Source organism: Myotis yumanensis, unplaced genomic scaffold, assembly GCF_028538775.1.
Source record: "Myotis yumanensis isolate MYYU_CA2020_CCGP unplaced genomic scaffold, mMyoYum1.0.hap1 SCAF_1, whole genome shotgun sequence".
In the NCBI taxonomy this organism is placed as follows: Eukaryota; Metazoa; Chordata; class Mammalia; order Chiroptera; family Vespertilionidae; genus Myotis; species Myotis yumanensis.
The window spans coordinates 90,721,168-90,742,268 of NW_027223752.1; the positions used below are offsets into that span (position 1 = coordinate 90,721,168).

At 37.6% G+C, this 21,101-nt stretch overlaps 1 protein-coding gene across 6 annotated transcripts in view; it reads right to left on the reverse strand.

The window, feature by feature from the left end:
- Positions 1 to 1,529: 1,529 nt before the first annotated feature.
- The window catches only part of HEATR5A (HEAT repeat containing 5A), a 120,036-nt gene continuing 100,464 nt past the window's right edge, over positions 1,530 to 21,101 (reverse strand). For 5 of the 6 annotated variants that reach the window (XM_070427590.1, XM_070427617.1, XM_070427609.1 and 2 more), the window contains 9 exons: positions 19,719 to 19,941; positions 18,153 to 18,401; positions 16,414 to 16,541; positions 14,605 to 14,752; positions 13,116 to 13,388; positions 10,945 to 11,169; positions 6,030 to 6,184; positions 3,329 to 3,542; positions 1,530 to 3,014 (listed from right to left, as the gene is read on the reverse strand). In XM_070427590.1, coding sequence (XP_070283691.1) covers positions 2,707 to 3,014; positions 3,329 to 3,542; positions 6,030 to 6,184; positions 10,945 to 11,169; positions 13,116 to 13,388; positions 14,605 to 14,752; positions 16,414 to 16,541; positions 18,153 to 18,401; positions 19,719 to 19,941 — 1,923 coding nt within the window. In that variant the 3' untranslated portion in view covers positions 1,530 to 2,706. The remainder of the gene's footprint in view (positions 3,015 to 3,328; positions 3,543 to 6,029; positions 6,185 to 10,944; positions 11,170 to 13,115; positions 13,389 to 14,604; positions 14,753 to 16,413; positions 16,542 to 18,152; positions 18,402 to 19,718; positions 19,942 to 21,101) is intronic. The other variant, XM_070427599.1, reaches the window with a different exon arrangement.

Consider the following 21,101-nt stretch of genomic DNA (forward strand, 5'->3'; position numbering starts at 1 on the left):
CAATTAAAAGATGTCTATTAGGACTATAGGGCAATATAGTCCTTAATGCCATTTGTAAGTTTCCCACCACAGGAAAACTTGCTGGACACCAAGAATCAGACCACATCAGGAATTCAAACTGTCCTAAAAACACCTGATTGCACATCTGAATTCCATCTGCATTACAAGCTCACCAGCTCAGCTCCCAGACTCAATGATGATAAGAACTCCCCACCAGTGACTGCATATATGAAACTCCAATTCCTGGGGGCTGCCATCATCGACCCAATATCCCTTTGGCTCGGTGCTGTGCAGCCCTTCCCTTTGGGTATCCCATCCCCGACCCCCTTTCCTTAAATAAATTCAATTTCTCTTTATCCACCGTCTGAGATGGCTATTTAGTCTGCCCGAATACCACCATGATAACCTTTCAATACAAAATAACCCAAAGATGAAGTTAATAAATTATATACCAAGAATCCAGTCCAGCATTTGCCTTGGCAAAGGAATAAATTTCTGAGCTCAAATCCATCCTATATTATTCCAATTCAAGTTATTAAGTACCTAGTTGATGCTACAGAGTAGTTATAGAAAACAAAACTCCCTTTGAGGAGGTACAGCCTAAGGCAGTGATGGCGAACCTATGACACGCGTGTCAGAGGTGACACGCGAACTCATTTTTTTTGGTTGATTTTTCTTTGTTAAATGGCATTTAAATATATAAAATAAATATCAAAAATATAAATCTTTGTTTTACTATGGTTGCAAACATCAAAAAATTTCTATATGTGACACGGCACCAGAGTTAAGTTAGGGTTTTTCAAAATGCTGACACGCCGAGCTCAAAAGGTTCACCATCACTGGTCTAAGGAGATATTAAAATGCAATGTGATGTTCCATGCACAGAAGAATGTATAAAGTACCACAGGAACAGATGAAGGAGCAGTTAAATTTGGTTGGTATAAGAGGAAGGAAAGAAGTTAAAGGCGAGCCTGGCTGGTGTGGCTCAGTGGTTGAGCATTGACCCATGAACCAGGATGTTATGGTTCAATTCCCGGTCTGGGCACATGCTGGGGTTATGGGCTCGATCCCCAGTGGGAGCATGCAGGAGGCAGCCGATCAATGATTCTCTCTCATCATTGATGTTTGTCTCTCTCTCTCTCCCTTCCTCTCTGAAATCAATAAAAATATATTAGCCCCCTCCTCCCCCACCCCCCCAAAAAAAGAAGTTAAAGGAGAGTTACCAAGGTGAGGAGACATGGTGATATTTAAACTAGGCCTAAAAGGTGTGGAATCCTGCCAGATAAAATAAAGGAGGGAAGGGCATTCAGGTGAAAGAAACAGTAAGAAGTATACTCTCAAATTCCTCAAGACAATTAGGAAAACAGAGAACCCAAACCATTGCAAAGAATGCTCCAAAGAAAGGGCTCCTCTGAGAAAAAAAGGCCAAGTTACAGAGAAGGGATATTATTTGCCCAGTAAAATTGATTTTCTGAAATCTGGGAGATTAACCAGCCATTTATGTGGGTAAATAATTTCAAATACAAGAATAAAGAAAATTAGCTTTATTTATGTAAATCAGAAAAATTGATTGTAGTGTTAGAGTTTGTCAAATGTTTTCACTCTGAACAATTTACAAGAGTATTTATATACAAACATAATAAAATAGAGTACATTACATTGCTTTTGCTTGACTCAAAGTGTTTTCTCAATTCTGAACATGCCCCTATCACTTCGGTTTTTAATATTTAACAAGAAAGCGCTTTGTTTTGACATAGTGCTTGATTCAAAGTGTAACACTGAAGTGGAAGGAGAGTCAATGATCACCAACAGTTAAAAAATATTTTTCAACCAAGATGACTTTATCATTAGATTTTTTTCTATATTAAAATATGTTTCATGTTAAAAAAAACATACTTGTATTCACTGATGATCTAAATTTATTGTACTAAATTTGACATTTATATAAACCATAGTTGATCTAAATATAGATATGAATCTATATTAAACTCATTGGTATGAATGTTTGCCACAAATGCAAATGAACAAAATTGTTAGGAATAGAGGTAACAGAAAATCCATTTGAAACATTGAAGTGCAATGCCCTCTTTTATTTAAAATGAGTAAAATTTCTATTTTCTGAACCCAATAAAAACAAAACCAAAAGATGATTGAAAACCTGATATTTATAGACATCAAATCTTAAGTCACACTGTAGGACTGTAATTAATTTGTACTATTATATATTGAATAATTCTAAATCAAGCTTCCTAAGTAGTTTTCCAATAATTTATGTTGTTTGAGAAATCCAAGAAAGTTTAATACAATTGCTGAATAAGGCAGAATTTTAAGTTAAAATTGGGACATAATGTAAATGCAGATAATTTATGATAGAGTCCAACCTGTCATAATATTCAGTGTGTATGGACTGTCAGAAGAAATCCATTTCATTTTTAAAGCAGTGGATTGTTTAGTAAGGCTAGTTCTTTAGCATTTTATTGAAATTCCTGGCAAGAATTCTGACAGAGCTGTGCAGCTTTATTAAATGGAAAAAACAAAACCCCACAAAAAATGTTGTTTTGTGACTTTGAAAAGTCAATTAAATTAAAACAATCAACTAGACCTCCAAGTGCACTTGTGTCTAAAATGTCACTTTTGTCCCCAAAGAGAAGGAAATAAAATAATCAACTACTATATTAAGGTGCTTATTAATAAAAAAAAGTAACATCAGAGGAAACTGGTCTTCAGTTGAATGCTTGAATTCTTCCCAGGGTGCTTAGTATGTTTAGATGTTGGTGTCCCGACTTTGACACTTTCTTGATTGCCTTTTATAGCAGCCTCAAGGCGGGCTTTCAGGGATGGAGAAGAAGCCATTACACTTTTAAACACTGATGAATACTGAGGCCCAATTTGCATGAGATTTTGCAAAGCAAAGTCATGTAAATTTCTCATTATGGAAGTTGCTGATCCCAGAGCATTCTCATCCAAAAGGAAGGAAATGAGGATGGGTAGAAGACAAGCCACCAGCTGAGAGCCTGGAAAGTAAATATGTGAAGTAAGCCCTACGTTCAGGAATATAAATGTTTATTACAAAAAGTTGTAAACATACTTGATCTGGACACTTTCTTCCCCACTTACGGGGAAAACAATGCTTCCCATCTCTTCTCCCAAATTAATACTACTTGCATTAACATAACACTGCCTTTCAATAAATATGAAAATATAATAGTGACTCTTACATTTTAAAAATTTATTCATTTAACAAATATGTCAATGTTTTACACTTTAACATTAAATTTCTGATTTTAGACAGATTCTGATCTAATATGAACTTCATGCTGACACTTACGATGTTGCTCTTCAGCAATGGTTACCAGTGCTTCCAACACCTTTATACCTTCTTGAAAGATCTGAAGCTCAGTGGTGTCTTCAGGATTTTTTTTGTCTATTTCCTGTAGTTTTTCCACGATAGAGGAGACTAAAGAGTAAATGTAAGGGTAGGAAACAGCTGGATTCGGATACTGAAAAATGGAAAGTAGGAGCTGGTAGGTCTTAATTTGTACCTAATCAAGTGAGAGACAAAAATAGTATGAACTGTAAATAAATTTACATTAAAATGTATATTTTAAAGTAAATTTTAAAAAGTTAATTAAAAAATTCCTAAAAAGGTATTTAAATTTATCTTTAATTTTGGAAGTCCAAATGGTAACAGGTATTCAAACTTGCATGCTAACAAAGTGGCTGCAACACTTTGGACTGGGGACAGGCACGTGAATACGTACACTGGGATATGAACACTTGCTTTCCCTGTTGTATCCTTTTTTTTAATATATATATTTTATTGATTTTTTACAGAGAGGAAGGGAGAGGGATAGAGAGTCAGAAACATCGATGAGTGAGAAACAACGATCAGCTGCCTCCTGCACACCCCCTACTGGAGATGTGCCCGCAACCAAGGTACATGCCCTTGACCGGAATAGAACCCGGGACCCTTGAGTCTGCAGGCTGACGCTCTATCCACTGAACAAAACCGGCTAGGGCCCCTGTTGTATCCTTTATTCAATACATTGTAATGGTTAATTTTTCTTCTTTTCTGTAGTTTCCATTTCCCCCTCATATGCCCTTCTATAATCTCATACCAAAATTAAACTAAAACATACACACAAACTTGAAAAATATTTTGGAGATTTCAGAAAATGTCTTAAAAAAATCACATATATTTAAATTCAAATGTCATGGTCTTAAGGAACCATGTCTAGACCATATTAATTATGTGTCATCACATATCAGAGCCATCATTTTGAGACAGCTAACTAAAGCTCCTGCAAGGCTGTAGGCAACAAAAAGAACAGAAGAAAAGGAGATGACTATACATCAAATACAGCAGGTGCTCAAATAATGTCATTTGTTGTAACATTGATGAGATACTTTAGGAACTTAACTCTTGTTTACTATTAGCCTATGGTAAAATGGTTTCTTTATACAGCATTTTTCTTAAAGCCACAGAACCTATCAACAATGTTAAATGAGGACTTACTGCATGTAAGTCATCCTTTATTCAATAAATTGTGGTGGTCTTTGGACAATTAAATTTTTCTGAGAGAAAATCTGGTTCCTATACTTTAGGAGTCGAAATAGTTGTGACCTAGCTGGTTTGGCTCAGTGGAGAGAGTGTCAGCCTGCAGACAGAAAGGTCCTGGGTTCGATTCCAGTCAAGGGCACATGCCCGGATTGCAGGTTTGATCCCCAGTAGGGGGTATGCCGGAGGTAGCCGATCAATGATTCTCTCTCATCATTGATGTTTCTCTCTCTCCATCTCCCTTCCTCTCTGAAATCAATAAAAATCTTAAAAAAAAGAAATAGCTGTAATCATCTGCTACAAACTCATTTTGTAGTACATAAAGGACTAGGAAATTAATTCAGCAAATGAAGGGACCATAAAGCAATGGGATCAACTTGTGTGTACTGTTTTTGGAGTGGGTCCCATTATTTCATGATCATACACTAAAGCAGTGATGGCGAACCTATGACACGCGTGTCAGAGGTGACACGCGAACTCATTTTTTTTGGTTGATTTTTCTTTGTTAAATGGCATTTAAATATATAAAATAAATATCAAAAATATAAATCTTTGTTTTACTATGGTTGCAAACATCAAAAAATTTCTATATGTGACACGGCACCAGAGTTAAGTTAGGGTTTTTCAAAACGCCGAGCTCAAAAGGTTCGCCATCACTGCACTAAAGGTATGTACTGGAGCCCTGGCTGGGTAGCTCAGTTGGTTAGAGCATTGTCCTGATGTGCAAGTTTGCAGGTTCGATTTCTGGTCAAGGCATACACAAGAAGCAACAAATGAATGCATAAATATGTGGAACAACAAATCAGTGTTTCTCTCTTCCTCTCTCTCTCTCAAACCAATAATAAATAAATAAACAAACAAATAAATAAATAAAGGCATGTGCTGAAGCCTTTCTTTTTTTTCTACAAAAAGAAAATCCACTATAATAATACCAAATGTCCCTTGAAAAAAAGTTAGAAATATGTCAATTTTAAGATGCCCCTATTTCAAATTTAGTTTTTGTTGATTTTTTAAAAAAATGCTTTTATTGATTTTTAGAGAGAGAGGAAGGGAAAGAGGTAGAAAGATAGAAATATAGATGAGAGAGTAATATCATCGAGCGGCTGACTCTTGCATGCCCCTTACTGGGGATCAAGCCCACAACCCATACCCAGACCCAGAATCGAGCTGGTGACCGCTTGGTTCTTGGGTCGATGCTTAAACACTGAGCCACATTGGCCAGGCAGTGTGTGTTTTGTTGATTTAAAAAAAAAAATCTCCTTTATCTTTTTCCAGTTATGCTCTATCCTCAGGGCCAACGAATAAGACTGTTTTTATTTGGGGTTTTTACCCCAAGAATATGTCACCCCAAACCTATATATAAAAATTTTAGTCTGATACTTCTTGTTAGAGTCAACAAAAATCAAAGAAAAATTTCGCAAAAGCCTATATATATTCCTATCACAAACATCTCTCTGCTAAAGACCCTTACCATAGCATCTTTAATCTCAAGAGTAACTTTAAATTTCTCAATACAGCGCTTTTGAAGGCATGGGATGATAGTTACTTCTGGACTGGTAGACAAAATAAATACTGTGATAGCAGTAAGCAGACTGACTTCATCAAGTTCTTGGTGTGTTCCATCTACTAAAGAGAAAATGATATATGAGAAACAGATCCGAATATTTATATATTTACTGTCCATGTGAAGCTATCTCTAGTTTGGTAGTAACAATTTCTTTTGTTCCAGTTATAGACAGTAAACACTGACTGACTTTAAAACTCCTGGCAAATGTTTCAGGCTTTAAAATGTGCATTATAAGTATTCTAGAACCAAGAATTACCAAAGCAATATAATCTTCACAGGTAAGGACATCAGTAAATACATATATTTACTAGGAATACACATTTACTAGTTGTGTGACCTTGGATATCTAACCCTGTCTTCAGCTTTCTTATCTGTAAAATGGGAGTAAGAAAAGGACTTACATTTATAAGGTTAAATGAGTTAATCTATGTAAAGCATTAAAATAGCACATTGTACATAATACTCAATGTGTGTTATCCATCTTATTACTATCTTTATTGTAGAGCAATACAGAAATGCTTTGACAATTTTTTTTCTTTGTTAAGTTTAAAGTATTCATATATTGATAATACATGTGTCATGTGAAAATCCTTTAGCACTTTGCTACATATACCATTTCTTAACAGTAGAGAAAAAACTTGAAAATTCCTGCATACGCCTCTGTGGGAGGCTAAAAAGTAGTAATTATCCTTCTACCTTCTAAATTCTTCTGGCTGGGCTAATAACCAAATTAACAGAGACAGATTAACAGGAGAAAATAAAATCTTAATACATATACACAGGGAATTCAGATTAAGCATGAAAATTCCAAATACAGAGACAAAACTGGGTATATATGACATTTTGGACAAAGGAGAAAATGAGGGGATGAGATCTTAGATTTCAAAAGTGAGAATGAGCCATTTACAGGTAATTTGTTTCTTAATAACCAACTTGAAAATCAATACCCTAAAAAGCAGAACTTTTGGTCCCCTTCACCACCAATTACTTAAAGGAATTTTCTATTAGATGTAATTCATTTCCCAAAGTCAAAGTCTCATTAAATAATTTTAATTAACCTGCTAAATATTGAAAAATCAATATTATTTGAAAAAGAGAGCCAAATTCAACTCATTAACTTGCATAAGAATGGACTGCTACCCTCCCTCCAGCCCCCCCGCCCGCCCCCCCCCCCCCCCCCCCTTTCCCCTCTTTCCCCCTGGATTGCTACTTTTGAAAACATCATAGAGTGCACTTACCCAAACCTAGATGGTAGAGCCTTCTACACACCTGGGTTAGATGGAATAGCCTATTGCTCCTAGGCTACAAACCTGTACAACATGCTACGGTGCTGAATACTGTAAGCAACTGTAGCACAATGGTAAATATTTACGTATCTAAATTTAGAAAAGTTACAGAAAAATTCGGTATAAAAGATAGTGTGTGTGTATGTGTGTATCAGGGGGAGGATTATTGAGGGAGGCACCTTCAGAGGGAGAGATGTCAGGAGGAGGGAGGGAGGAAGGGAGAGAGGGAAGGAAGAGAAGGGGAGAGAGGAAGAGCAGAGATCAAAGAGACCCAGAGAGATAAAACTTGAGAGGAGACACAATAAAAGGGAGAGGAATGGGGCTGGGAGGAAAGATAATGAGGAAACGGAGGAAAAGGAAGTGAGTTTGTAAGAGGAACAGGAATGGGAGGAAAGAGAGACAAAGATAAATGGAAGGAAGGGAAGTGAGTCTGTGAGTGCAGGGGCAAGTGGGGGTGGGTGTGGTGGCTGTCTGTCCCTTGCCCCAGGCCACTCCTCCTGATCCCTGGCCAACTTCTGGCTCCAGCCTATGGTGGACAGCATCCTGAGCCAGTCTCCTCCTCGTTTATTTAATGAAACCACCCAGAACTCACAGTCAATTCAACATCATAGACTGGTCCAGCCTTTTCTTATAACGTCGCAAAAAAGTTTTTCTTATAATCAATTATAATCTTATGGGACCACCACTGTATATGCGGTCTGTCAATGATGGAAATGTGGTTATGCAGTGCATGACTACATTCCCATTCTTTTTTCTTTTCCAATTACAGCCCCCTCTCTTTTATTTAGGATAGATGCAAGGTTCCCTTAGCATTCGCCCCAAGGAGAGGCCCATGCAGTAAGGAAGTGGGGCCTCCTGCCAACAGCCAGAGGGAAACTGAAGCCTCTTGCCATCAGCCTTGACGGAGTCAATGAGTCATTCTGAAGTGGATGCTCTAGTTGCAGTCCTGCCAACATCTTAACAGCAACCTCCTAAGAGACCCTGAGCCAGAAATTCCCAGCTATGCTGCTCTGAATTCCTGACCCATAACTATCAGATAATGTTTAAGCCAATATTTATTATGTAGCAAATGGTTTTCCTGTCATGATCAGCTGCTTCTTTAATTTCTCTCAGTAGCCAACCTAAATCCTCCAGTTCCTAACCTCATTCCCTGATACATAACAAAACACATCTTTTTGTATGTGATGAAAGAGGCATGCTCACAATCACTGTCAACACAAAAATTTGGACATAGTATTTTGGTCCTTTTCTTTTTTCCTTTGCTCTCATTGGTAGAGGTTAAGTCTTTAAAATTCAGTTAATGTTATTTCCTGCCTAGATAGGGGCATGTTTCCCTCCCTAAAACTTCCAACCCCAACCTCATCTCTACCTTCTTCTTCCCGTCAAGAGGAGCCTATACTTTGAACCTTCCCCTTCCTCACCTCTTTTTTGGTACCTCAACACTGTATTTTACACTTCTGACCACTTTCATTTTCTTTTTGCTTGTGACTGCATTCTCTTCTGAATCTCCTCCCATCTTGCTTTGTAAACTAAAGTTGGGTGATCTCAACCATCTAATAGGTTGCACCAACAACTGCTTAATACAGGTAGTCTAAAATCACCTCTAGTGCAGACTACTTTCTTGAACTCCAGACTCTATATATTCTGTTCCACTTGACTACCCTACAGGCAATTCACACTTAACTTCAGTATATTCCCCTGAAAATGCTCACCATGGTATTTCTGTTCATGGTACTGAGTGCTCTACTCACTCTACCCTTCAACTCCTAAACCGAACTATCAGTAAATTCTGTTAGTAGAGCCTTAGTATTTTAGTTTTCAGTATTCTATTCCTCTTTATCCTTATTGCTACTATCTCATCTCCAACAATCTTGCTCTCTTTTCTATACTGCTGCCAGAATGATTCTTTAGAAATGCAAATCACTTTACTCTCCTTAAAACCCTAATTTCACATGCATATTAAAAGCAATACCACTGAGATCATGCCAAATCTTCCATCCTTTGGCCCTAAATACCATTCAACGCATATCTTTTTCTACTAATTCATCATTCACCACCTTCTTACTCTTTCCCCCCAAACCCACATTCTCTCATTTCTCTATCTGCTGTCCCCAAATGTACTTACTTACATTAGGTTTCCAGGTGTTTGATCAAAATTTTGTGCCTGGAATCCCTACCTATAATGTCTCTAATCCTTTAAGAAATGGATTCTTCTGAGAAGCCTTCTGTGGCAGATACGGAGGTGTACCCCTTAGTTGGAAAAGGTGCTGCCCAGCTGCTCCTTCAGAGTTGGCCTTAGCTACTGAGTTGCCCTGACTGCAATCACATCCTTCCTGGGCCATCCACATCTGGGGATCAAGGCCAGGCCATTTCTGTCCTATGTGGGACACTCTGATGGGCAATCTCTAGAGCTCTCAGGTTCACTGCACTTTTGAGGGCCTGCACTGTAGTGTGACTTCATTTGCCCCAAATTGCTTTTCCCTATTCCTTTCACATATTTGGTTCCTTAATAAAGCCCCTTTTCCCCAAACTCCATCCTAGAATGAGCTTCCAGAGAACCCTACCTGTGACACTCTGCCTGATTTACTCAGAGCTGATTACTCTAATTTTTGCCAGTTAATCTCTTTCTTTTTAGTGTACTAGAAATCGAGCGATTATTAAGACATTACTGTCACCTTCAAGGAGAACTTATGTTATTAATTATACCCTACAGTAATTTATAGGTACTAGATTCCCAACTCTAGGTACAAAATAGGAGGTCAATAAATGCTGAATTCAACTGAAACCTTTTCATCATATGAAATAGAATATAGTGAACTGTCATGTTTATCCTTACTAGAATAAGAAAAGTGGAAATAATTTGTAATTTGTCTAAAGACTTCTTACAATCACTATAACATATGTTGAAAATGAACATAATAATAAGAGCAAACTGCTAAGGTGAATATATGAACCAGATTGGTCTTTTTCTTTTATATAGTTTTACTGACTCCAGAGAGTGGAAGAAAGAGGGAGATAGAAACATCAATGAGAGATAATCAGCGATCCACTGCCTCCTGCACATCCCCTATTGGGGATTGAGCCCACAATCTGGGTATGTGCCCTAACTGGGAAATGAACGGTGACTTCTTGGTTCATAGGTCAATGCTCAACCACTGAGTCACACTGGCTGGGCAGATTGGTCTTATTTATAATTCGTAGCTAGCTTATGCACTTTTCAGTATACTATGCATGTAAAAAGTTCTGTCAGCTAGCCATAGATCATACTATATTTTGAAATTGACACAATATTACACTTGAAGGTCTCTCATGTCAACTTACCATACAGGCTGCCATTCATTTACTTGTATTACAGGTTAAAGATACTAAAATGAGAACACAGATGTTTCTATCCACTTACGTTCTCTAACCATGTTACGTAATAAATACGGTCTCTTTCAGGTGAGACTACCAAACATAATCAAGTCAACAGCTTCTCAAAAAATGGTCCCTCTTGATTTTTAAAACAAGAGCTTCCAAAAAACTTTAATTACCTGGATCCCAATAGTCAAGAATTGTTGTTAAAGCACTGCGGAGAAGGTCAGTCCAAGCAGTCTGGCTCTTTTCTGCTCTGGCCATGGGAGAAGATAATATTCCCTTCAGAGCCTGCAGGGAAGCTGCAGCTGTGGAAGATAGCTGGCCCCCAGGCAATTTCACAGCAGTTTCTCTCAGGACCCCAACTGTGAGGTACAGTATGGTAGGGAGAATTGAGATGCTTCCTGTAAGATACATTTCAAAAAAAATACTCTGTATTTCAGTCTATGTATATAGTTCCTAAAAAGAAATCATCAGTGATAAGACAATGTCAAAGAGTTCTTGCTTTTAAGATTATTTTTCATAAAGAACTATAACTTTTAAGATAATTTAAATAACCTTTAGATTTTAAAGATTGAATCAGCCCAGCTGGCATGGCTCAGTGGTTGAGCAGCAACCTATGAACTAGGAGGTCACGGTTCGATTCCCAGTCAGGTACATGCCTGGGTTATGGGCTCGATCCCTGGTGTGGGGTGTGCAGGAGGCTGCTGACCAATTATTCTTGCTCATCACCGATGTTTCTATCTCTCTCTCCCTCTCCCTTCCTTTCTAAAATCAATAAAAATAAATTAAAAGAAAGACTGGATTCTACAGTAGGTCCTCGGGTTACATCGGAGATCCGTTCCTATGGCGTGACGTAATGCGATTTTCACTGTAAGTTGGAACCCACATACATAAGCACCTATGTCACTCCCATGGAGCACATACACAGCAGTAATGAAGTGAAACAGTAAAAAAAATTTAAAAGAAAGGTAACAATTCCTGACCTTTACTTGTGGTAAATAATAAAAAACATAAAGCACATATGTACATACGTTGAAATGATAGAACTTTTTTTTTTTAATATAAATAAATGGGCGATGGCGACGTAACCACGAAATGATGTATGTCGAGTCCAATGTAACCCAAGGACTGTCTGTATTTTGGTTATAATTGAAAATGTTATTTAAATTGTATCACAGTATCTTTTGCAGTCTTATTTTGTTTTACTTGGAAGTTGGCAAATGTCGAATTTATTTTCATTTGTTTTTTATTGTGGTATAATATAAAACTTACCACTTTAATCATTTTAAAGTGTACAATGTGGCAGCATTAAGTATATTCACAATGCTGCAAAACCATTGGCACTGCCCATTTGACTTCATTTTAAACTTTTTTCAAGGAATTTGTAGCAATCCACTCAGCACAAAATATTAAAGTTTTAACGGCTACTAAAGGAGTTGAAAAGTCAATTACGTTTAAAATGAAAGAGACTAAAGCTAAAATGGTCAATTTTCCCAGATGCTACTCAACAAAACTTGTATAGTGTATTTTTACCCCTTGTCCTCTGCTAGTCACTTTTTATGCCACTCTTGGTGTGGCAGAAAGGAAGTGTGTGAGAACAAGGAATATAGGTTTTAATTCAAACTGAAATTTAAAGTCACTTTAAAAATAAGGTAGCACATAAGTTGGTCAAGACACATTTAAGCAGAAATATGCTTACCAATTGAAAAGTATTAAGTGCTGAGTACCTATTATGTGCTAGATTTCCCAGAGGATAAAAAATTTCATTGGAAATAAGATATATGGAGTTGAACTTCAAAGGAATGCAAAATTTTAAGTAGAAGAGAAGGGATGGGATCATATAACACCATGGACAATAGCACAGAATAGGGATGAGCATAAAGCCTCCTGGGTTTAAAATTCTCCCAGAAGGAATGAAGAGGAGGCAGTGACTCAGCAGAGCCCTATGGAGAACCTTAAAATGCTGTACTAAAAGAATGGAGTTGATTCCAAATAGAAGTGGATATGATGACAAACTTCTGTCATTACTGAGGTAGGGGAAGTCCACTGGATATTGTATACAAAAAGAAAAAAAAAAAGCCCAAGAGTGAGTAACTGCCACTGACAGATGTAAAATACTGTCAACCATAAAAAAACGTATCTGCAGTACATGCTGTCTATTTACACCCTTTTAGTAAAACAAATTACTAGGATGTAATGTTCATCTTTGAGGATTAATAACATTACCCAAACCTTTAGGTCAGATTTGCTTTAATGAGAAAAGGATTAGCAACTATTATCTCTTTTACCTATCAAAACCATTTCTCTCCTTCCAGGTCCAGTAAAGCAACTACACACCACAGCATACCTTCAGGAGAGCACACTGCGGGAAGTTCAGAGAGGATAACTAACGCCGCTGAAACCAATCTACTTCCATCTTCTGACAGCATCTGTGGCTTTGTAGCTTTTATTCCTGGGCTACCTGTCAATTTAGGATTTAGTTCTGGGAGCTGTCTAACTAGAATGCATACACACAATTCCAGTGTTGCAAAAACCAAAGATTTCCCAGGCACAAGTCCTCCTGTGTCCTTTCCCTCTCCAAATTCTGGCAGGGTTTCCTTTTCAGCAGCCCCATCATCAACTAAAAGAAAGAAAGAATAGGGTTGAATAAACGCTTCTTTTCTTTGTATTTACTTTGCTTCTGGCAGATGGCAATTTAACTCACTGGTGTTGTAGGCCACACATTTAAATGACAAAAGTCTTAGGTATTAAATAAAAGTAGTTGTCTTTATTATGACTTCTTACTGGGACGAATCAAAAGAAATCCTTGGTAATCCTCTCAGCCTTAAAATATTTTCTGGTTGGCCCTGACCAGGTAGCTCAGTTGGTTAGAGCATCATCCCCAAATGCCAAGGTTGTGGGTTCAATCCCCAATCAGGGTACATAGAGAACCAACCAAAGAATGCACAAATAAGTGGAAGAGCAAATCAATGTTTCTCTCTCTCTCTCTTAAAAAAAAAAAAAATTCTCGTTAACATCGTGCTCGTAAGTATGTGAACCCCGCCCTGGCCAGGTAGTTCAGCTGGTTGGGTGTTGTCCCACACACCAAAAGGTGGCAGGTTCAATTCCCGGTCAGGGCGCGTGCGAGAGATGAGAGAATACGTCCTTGAGTTTTAAATCCACTGTTATGTTGGGTTTTCTGTAATATGTAGTCAAATGTAATATTGAATAATTAACTCACCAATACTGAATTAGACTTGAAAATAAGGCATTTTGCCGAAACCGGTTTGGCTCAGTGGATAGAGCGTCGGCCTGCGGACTGAAAGGTCCCGGGTTCGATTCCGGTCAAGGGCATGTACCTGGGTTGCGGGCACATCCCCAGTAGGAGATGTGCAGGAGGCAGCTGATCGATGTTTCTCTCTCATCGATGTTTCTAACTCTCTATCTCTCTCCCTTCCTCTCTGTAAAAAATCAATAAAATATATTAAAAAAAAGAAAAAAAGAAAATAAGGCATTTAATCACTTTGCAAAATCTAAGTCATTAAAAAATGTTAGTTGCTCTTTCCATGTACGTTAGTGAACTCTTACAGCTAGTGTAAGTACTCAATCAGAATAAGAGATTTTTTTCGCTTCCAGGGTTTTGTTAAAAATTCTCATTTTCTCAAGGAGCAGTAGTTTAGCTATGGACAACATCCAAGCTAACATGTAAAGGTGAATGGGAGAACTTATAGCCATACCTAGAGATGTTTCTTTTGTGCTACACATAACAGATTATCAGAATGACATAGATACATAAGCAATACTTTAAAAAATAATGATGCTACATGATTAGTTTGGCATTGTGGGTTAACATTCACCTTCTGCACTTCGTCTTTTCTCCTTCACATGTTCTTGTGCTGCACATATAATCTGTCTTACCACTTCAAGTGAAGCCAACTGAATGGAAGGTGATTCTCGGGTCAAAATTACTCGATGCAGTACATTCAACAACTCGATACCCAAGGCCTATCATAGGAAAACATTTAGGGGAGATTGCATTGGAAATACTTTCTTTAAAAACCCCCCATAAAAACCAGTGCTAAATAAATTCTATGACAAAATCCAGAAAAAGAGATTTTAACAAATTGTTCACAAAAGAATAAAGGTGTTAGTGCAATAAAGTTATGTAACACCTGCTCCACTTTAAACCAACTCCAGATTGGTTTTTGTCTGATCTGTGGAAGATGGCACTGTGACAAAAGGTCATTTGCACACAGGTCCTAAAGTGGGAAAACAGAAAGGGAAACTTCCAAAACAAGATGAGAAATTTGGTTAAAAAACCCCACAAGGACTGCCATGTAGAGTCCCAGATTTATATGAAGGTGTATTTTTTTGGTAATAACAGAGAATAATGGAAAAGTATGACATTAAAAGTGAATAATAAGCACAGAATGTATATCTCTCTAAAAAATAAAATACACCAGACAAATAATACTTCATTTCCCCCCTTTCTTTTCTAGTAGTTACTCTAGTGGCTTTCTTTCATCTTTGAAAATAACAGAGTAAACCTATCATTATAATACTTGTTTTAAGATGCAGAATAAATGAGCACAAAAAGTTTAAAATTTATTCAAATACAATCCAAGTCAGGTAGAAACCTGATTAATACCTTAAACTTAAAAAATGATAGTGTTGCCGAACCGGTTTGGCTCAGTGGATAGAGCGTCAGCCTGCGGACTCAAGGGTCCCGGGTTCGATTCCGGTCAAGGGTATGTACCCTGGTTGTGGGCACATCCCCAGTGGGAGGTGTGCAGGAGGCAGCTGATCGATGTTTCTCTCTCATCGATGTTTCTAACTCTCTATCCCTCTCCCTTCTTCTCTGTAAAAAAATCAATAAAATATATTAAAAAAAAAAAAAAGATAGTGTCAATAAGGTAAATAATAGTCCGTATATAGAGAGGAAATCATACCATCCATGTTTCGTAACATCCAAGAGACAATGATAAGAATTTTATATACTGGTAATACCGGATGCTGAGGGTGCCTGCCCAATGCAGAGTTGCTCTTGGGAAAGCAGTTAAAGGAAGTGCCATACTTTGTACAGTGATCCTTTTACCATGGTCACAACTGAGTCAGATATTAGCGCCTGACTCCACCTATAGGCTACTCAGTAGTCTCTTAAAAAGACCTGGAGGGAGAACTCAGACAACAGGAACACTTTGTAATAGGCTACAGAGGGCCTGTAACGCAGCCAAATGAACCAAGTAGGTTATCTCTTAAGGAAATGGAATATAAAATACAGATGTATGTGAGGAGCCAGGGTGTACTGAAGCAGAAAAAGGCAAAGAAGGAACACCACCTGTAGCTAGTGGCTATTATACTGGACAATGACTATCAGAACTGTCCCATCATCGAAGAAGTTTGACAGAAGAGCTGCTATACAGAGTGGTTAGCTGGTGGCAGCAGAGAGAAGCGCAGCAGAGGCAGAGACAGAAAGCGGCAGTCAGAAGCATGATTGTTCCCTGGTCAGCACAGCTGCTGACGGCATTCCAGTCCTGAGGCCTAGCTGTGCAGCTGTTTAGTTTTCTTTTTACTTCTGTGTTCATTCTGTTTGCTGTAGTACCCGAACATGTTTCTGTTCCTGTTCTTTGATATCTACAGAAGCCTACCAAAAAACAACGTATCACCTGATCACTGCCAATTTTAGATCTGGGCCAAGGAACATCTAGAAGGGCCTGTAACGCATGTAAACAAGCAGTAATGCTCTCCATGGTTGCATCTGAGCGCAAGGAACACAGAAATTCCACACTGATTCCTGTAAAAAGCAGAAAAAAAAGACAGAGGCTTCTTTGAGAGTCTTAGCTCATGAAGTTAAAAATTCATTTTTCATTTTGGTAAGATGTATAAATAAGAGAAAAAACACATGTAGCCCTAGCTAGTTTGGCTCAGTGGATAGAAGGGCCTGTGGACTGAAAGGTCTCGTGTTCGATTCTGGTCGAGGGCACATGCCTAGGTTGCAGGCTTGATCCCCAGTAGGGGGCGGGCAGGAGGCAGCCGATCAATGATTCTCTCTCATCATTGTTTCTATCTCTCCCTCTCCCTCTCCCTTCCTCTCTGAAATCAATAAAAAATATATTTAAAAAAACAAACAAACAAACAAACAGACAAAAAAGATGTATAAATAAGCTTAGCAAAAAGGTAATGCAAACACACAACAATAAATTGAGGACTCTAAACAATTAAGTGATAAGGCAAGTCTTTTAATAGTTTATTTTCATCTGCATGTACACAAAGAATAATCTCATTAGGCTTGTGCACTACTGTGCAGTTGTTATAAAATTGCAATAAAAGATGTAAAAATCACAATAAATTGTCCCAGAGAATGTAACATGCAGAGTTTCATAACATTATTCTGACTAAAATTTATTGAGTGATTACCAGGTATCAGGCTCTGCACTTTGCACATATATTTTCATTTCATTCTCACAATACCTGAGGAAGTAGGTACTATTATTAGCACTTTTTCTGAGAGAACAAAATGAACACGTAGAGTTTAAGCAATTTAATCTGCGCAAGGTCAGTTACAATGGGATACATCAAGAATGTGAACTGAGGTAATTGAATTGCACGGCTTATACTCATAGTAACTCCGCTATCCTTCATTCTATGGAAGTCCTTTTTCAAAAAGCTCTCATGTCAAGACAAATGGAAACAAAATTTTAATACACCAATGATACAGGAAATCTGGTCATGTCTGGCCTTGAAAGGAACAGAAACTCTATGACCCAAAAAGCTTACTTAATTTAATAACCTTTAAAACCCTCACATTAAAAAAAAAATCCACACACACACACACAAAAAAACAAACCCCTCACACTTCATTTAATCAAAAACTTCTTTATAGGTAATGAAAGAAATAGATAAAATATGAAAACCACTGATTCCATTTATTCTAGAAACTCACTGTACCTTTGAAAGATACTTTACTTTAAAAATAAAGTTCCAGGAAAGAAAAACTGAAGTGTTAAACTTCATAAATATAAAAATCTCATTTATCTTTGACATTAAATATCTGTTTGTAATTCTGTACCTTTGAGAATACTTTTCTAATACCGTGCAATTCTTTAGAATACGGGAAGAGGAATGGCCCCTCAGTACAGCTGTAGATACCACATGGGTCTTTTAAAACTTATGTGAAAGAACTAGGCTTCTCTTGCAATTTCTACAATTCAATTTGATCTAAAGTCAGCTTATAATAGAATTCTAGACTTAACAATTAAACCTGCAATTTTATAAAATGTATACAAATTTACTCAGTTATATCAAGACTATAACACCTAATACAGGCAAAAAGAGCTGACAGGCAGTGAGGCACAATTCAAGAAAAACTCTGTAGGGTTGGAAGCTTGGAAGCTCTTTTACTGACCTAAAATAAGATGGAATCTATCAGAGTAGACATCCTCAGGGGACTTTGCTATAGCCCCAGATGATGATCCCTGACACATGGAAGTTGGTGTTACAGGCCTGGAGAGATTGGATGCTCCTTCATCTGGGTCAGCAACGACGAAGCCCGTGCTTGTAAGCCACAGTGCTGTAGCATGGAGGATAAGTGCCCACGAATTGTTATAATGCAGTTTTGCATTTTCACTAGTCTCTGCTGTATAGAAAGCACCACCTACAAAAAAGGGGAAGCAAACAGTTTCAGGAGGAATAATAAAGCCATGAAATACTACTTCACACCCATCAGATTGTTAAAAATTAAGTATAACATATAATGGTGGGGAGATATAGTGAAACAGAAACATCCTATGTTTCTTTTAATTTTTTTTCCATCTATCTGTCCAATTTTTCCAATACCATTTATTGAGTAGACCAAGCATGTCAAACTCAAAGGCTAACACAGGCCAAATAAACAAGGTTAAAATTTATGTGGGCCACAAAAAAAATAAAAGCCTCAATTTTCATAGAAACATAGATTTTGAAAAGTATAGTATAAAAAAAAGAACAAGAGCAATGATAAAATTAATGTTTTCTTCCTGACACTTGGCATCTCTTCTCTGCTACTATCTTTCCTACTTTGGGGGGAAATCTTGTTCGCTGTGATTACTTTCAAAACTGACCCAAAGTGAACGTCAGTAATTCTGGATCTGACAGGAGACTTATTTCCCTTGATAAGTGTAAATAACTGCTCAGAGTTATATTGGCTGGGCCACAAAAATATTTGTTGTGGACCGCATGAAGCCCGCAGGCAGTGAGTTTGACATGCTTGGAGTAGATGGTCTTTACCCCATTGTATGTTCTTGCCTTCTTTATCAAATATTCATGACCATATACGCATGTGTTTATTTCTGGGGTCTCTAGTCCAGTGATGGCAAACCTTTTGAGCTCGGCATGTCAGCATTTTGAAAAACCCTAACTTAACTCTGGTGCCATGTCACATATAGAAATTTTTTGATATTTGCAACCATAGTAAAACAAAGACTTATATTTTTGATATTTATTTTATATATTTAAATGCCATTTAACAAAAAAAATCAACCAAAAAAATGAGTTTGCGTGTCACCTCTGACACGCATGTCATAGGTTCGCCATCACTGCTCTAGTCTATTCTATTGACATATATGCCTGTTTTTATGCCAGTACCATGCTATTTGATTACTATGGCCTTGTAGTTTAGTTTGATATCAGGTAGTGTGATTAAAAAGAAAGCTGGCATAAAAACAAAAACATGTTGTTGTTTCATGTAACATAAATAGTTATAACTACTTTGGAGACCAATTTGCCAGTATCTTGGAAGTTAAGATGTACATGCCTCATGACCTAGTCAATCAACTTCAGGGTGTCTATCCTGAGGTAACTCTCACATGCTCATTCTATGAATGGAAATTATTCTGGGAAAAATATTTCAGATAAACATTAACTGCTAAGGAAAGGAAAAGCGTTGAGAAGTTATTGTCACTCTAGGAATTATGTAAACATTTTACCCTCTTACCTTCAATAGGAAGTTGGGAGGCAAATTCTGAAGGCAGAGTTAGGAGAGCAAAATCCTGAAGTGCAGCAAGCCAGAGCCTACTTAGTGTGCCCAGGTCTGTGTGGACCAAGTCAAGCAGTCCAGGTGATGAGTCTGACCCATTTCTACCACTCTCTTCTGGACAGGAAGTAGTCTTCAGAGGTTGTTTGTTATTTTTATGTCTTTCTACAGCGATTATGTAGACCTGTTAAAAATTAATTTGTGAATAGGAAGATCTTGTGCCTGTTGAAAAGGTGCTATAGTATTTTATCTTGCTGAGGAGGCAGACTTACCATTGAGTATACTGGACCTAAAATGGATTGTAATATCTAAGTTTATACATGTGTAACCATATACTAGTACACAAAAATGGGGTAGAGAGATCCAATGAGAAACATCAGGGATAAAAATCCGTGGTAAACATGCTGCCACTCTGTACTTTCACAATCATGATAGCTGTCACTAAATGATCTCAGCACTCTTACTCACTAGGCCTTATTACGGCCTTAAAATCCATCTCAACATAAGATTTCAGGTAGCCATGTCTGAACCGCAGTAGACTGAAATACTAAAAGTATTTTCTTTCAAAGTTACCACTAAATCACTACCAAAAGTTTTACATACATAAACTTAACATGGACTGTTTATAGGACTACTAGAGGCCCGATGCATGAAATTCGTGCAAGAGTAGGCCTTCCTTCCCCTGGCTGCCGGCACCGGCTTCCCTCTGGCACCTGGGACCCAGGCTTCCCTCTGGCTTCGGCTTAATCTGGGAAAACATCTGGTCTAATTAGCATATTACCCTTTTATTATTATAGATAGGATGTTAAAGTATTCAACATAGTACACAAACTGATTGTACTACCTCTTTATCTACAGATCTAAGATCTAGTAAACTGAAAAAAAAATGTAAATTTCTGGAAAACTAATCAGGTGGCAAAACTGACTGAACTTATGTGAGGGTATTCATCCAACACAGTGTGAATTCAAACATTTTATTACAGATATATTAATGTGTTTGATTATAGATTCCATATTGCCCCATACTTCCAAAATCTGAATTCCAACTATTATCTGGAGCCAAGGATTTCAGATAGCAGATTATGAACCTCCTATGATGCTCAACTACTGAGATACTCCAGCCGGACAAGAACTACTTTATTTTTAAAAATATATTTTATTGATTTCAGAGAGGAAGGGAGAGAGAGAGAGAGAGATAGAAACATCAATGATGAGAGAGAATCATCAATCAGCTGCCTCTTGCATGCCCTGTACTGGGGATCGAGCCTGCAACCCGGGCATATGCTCTTGACCAGAATCAAACCTGGGACCCTTCAGTTTGTAGGCGGAACCTCTATCCACTAA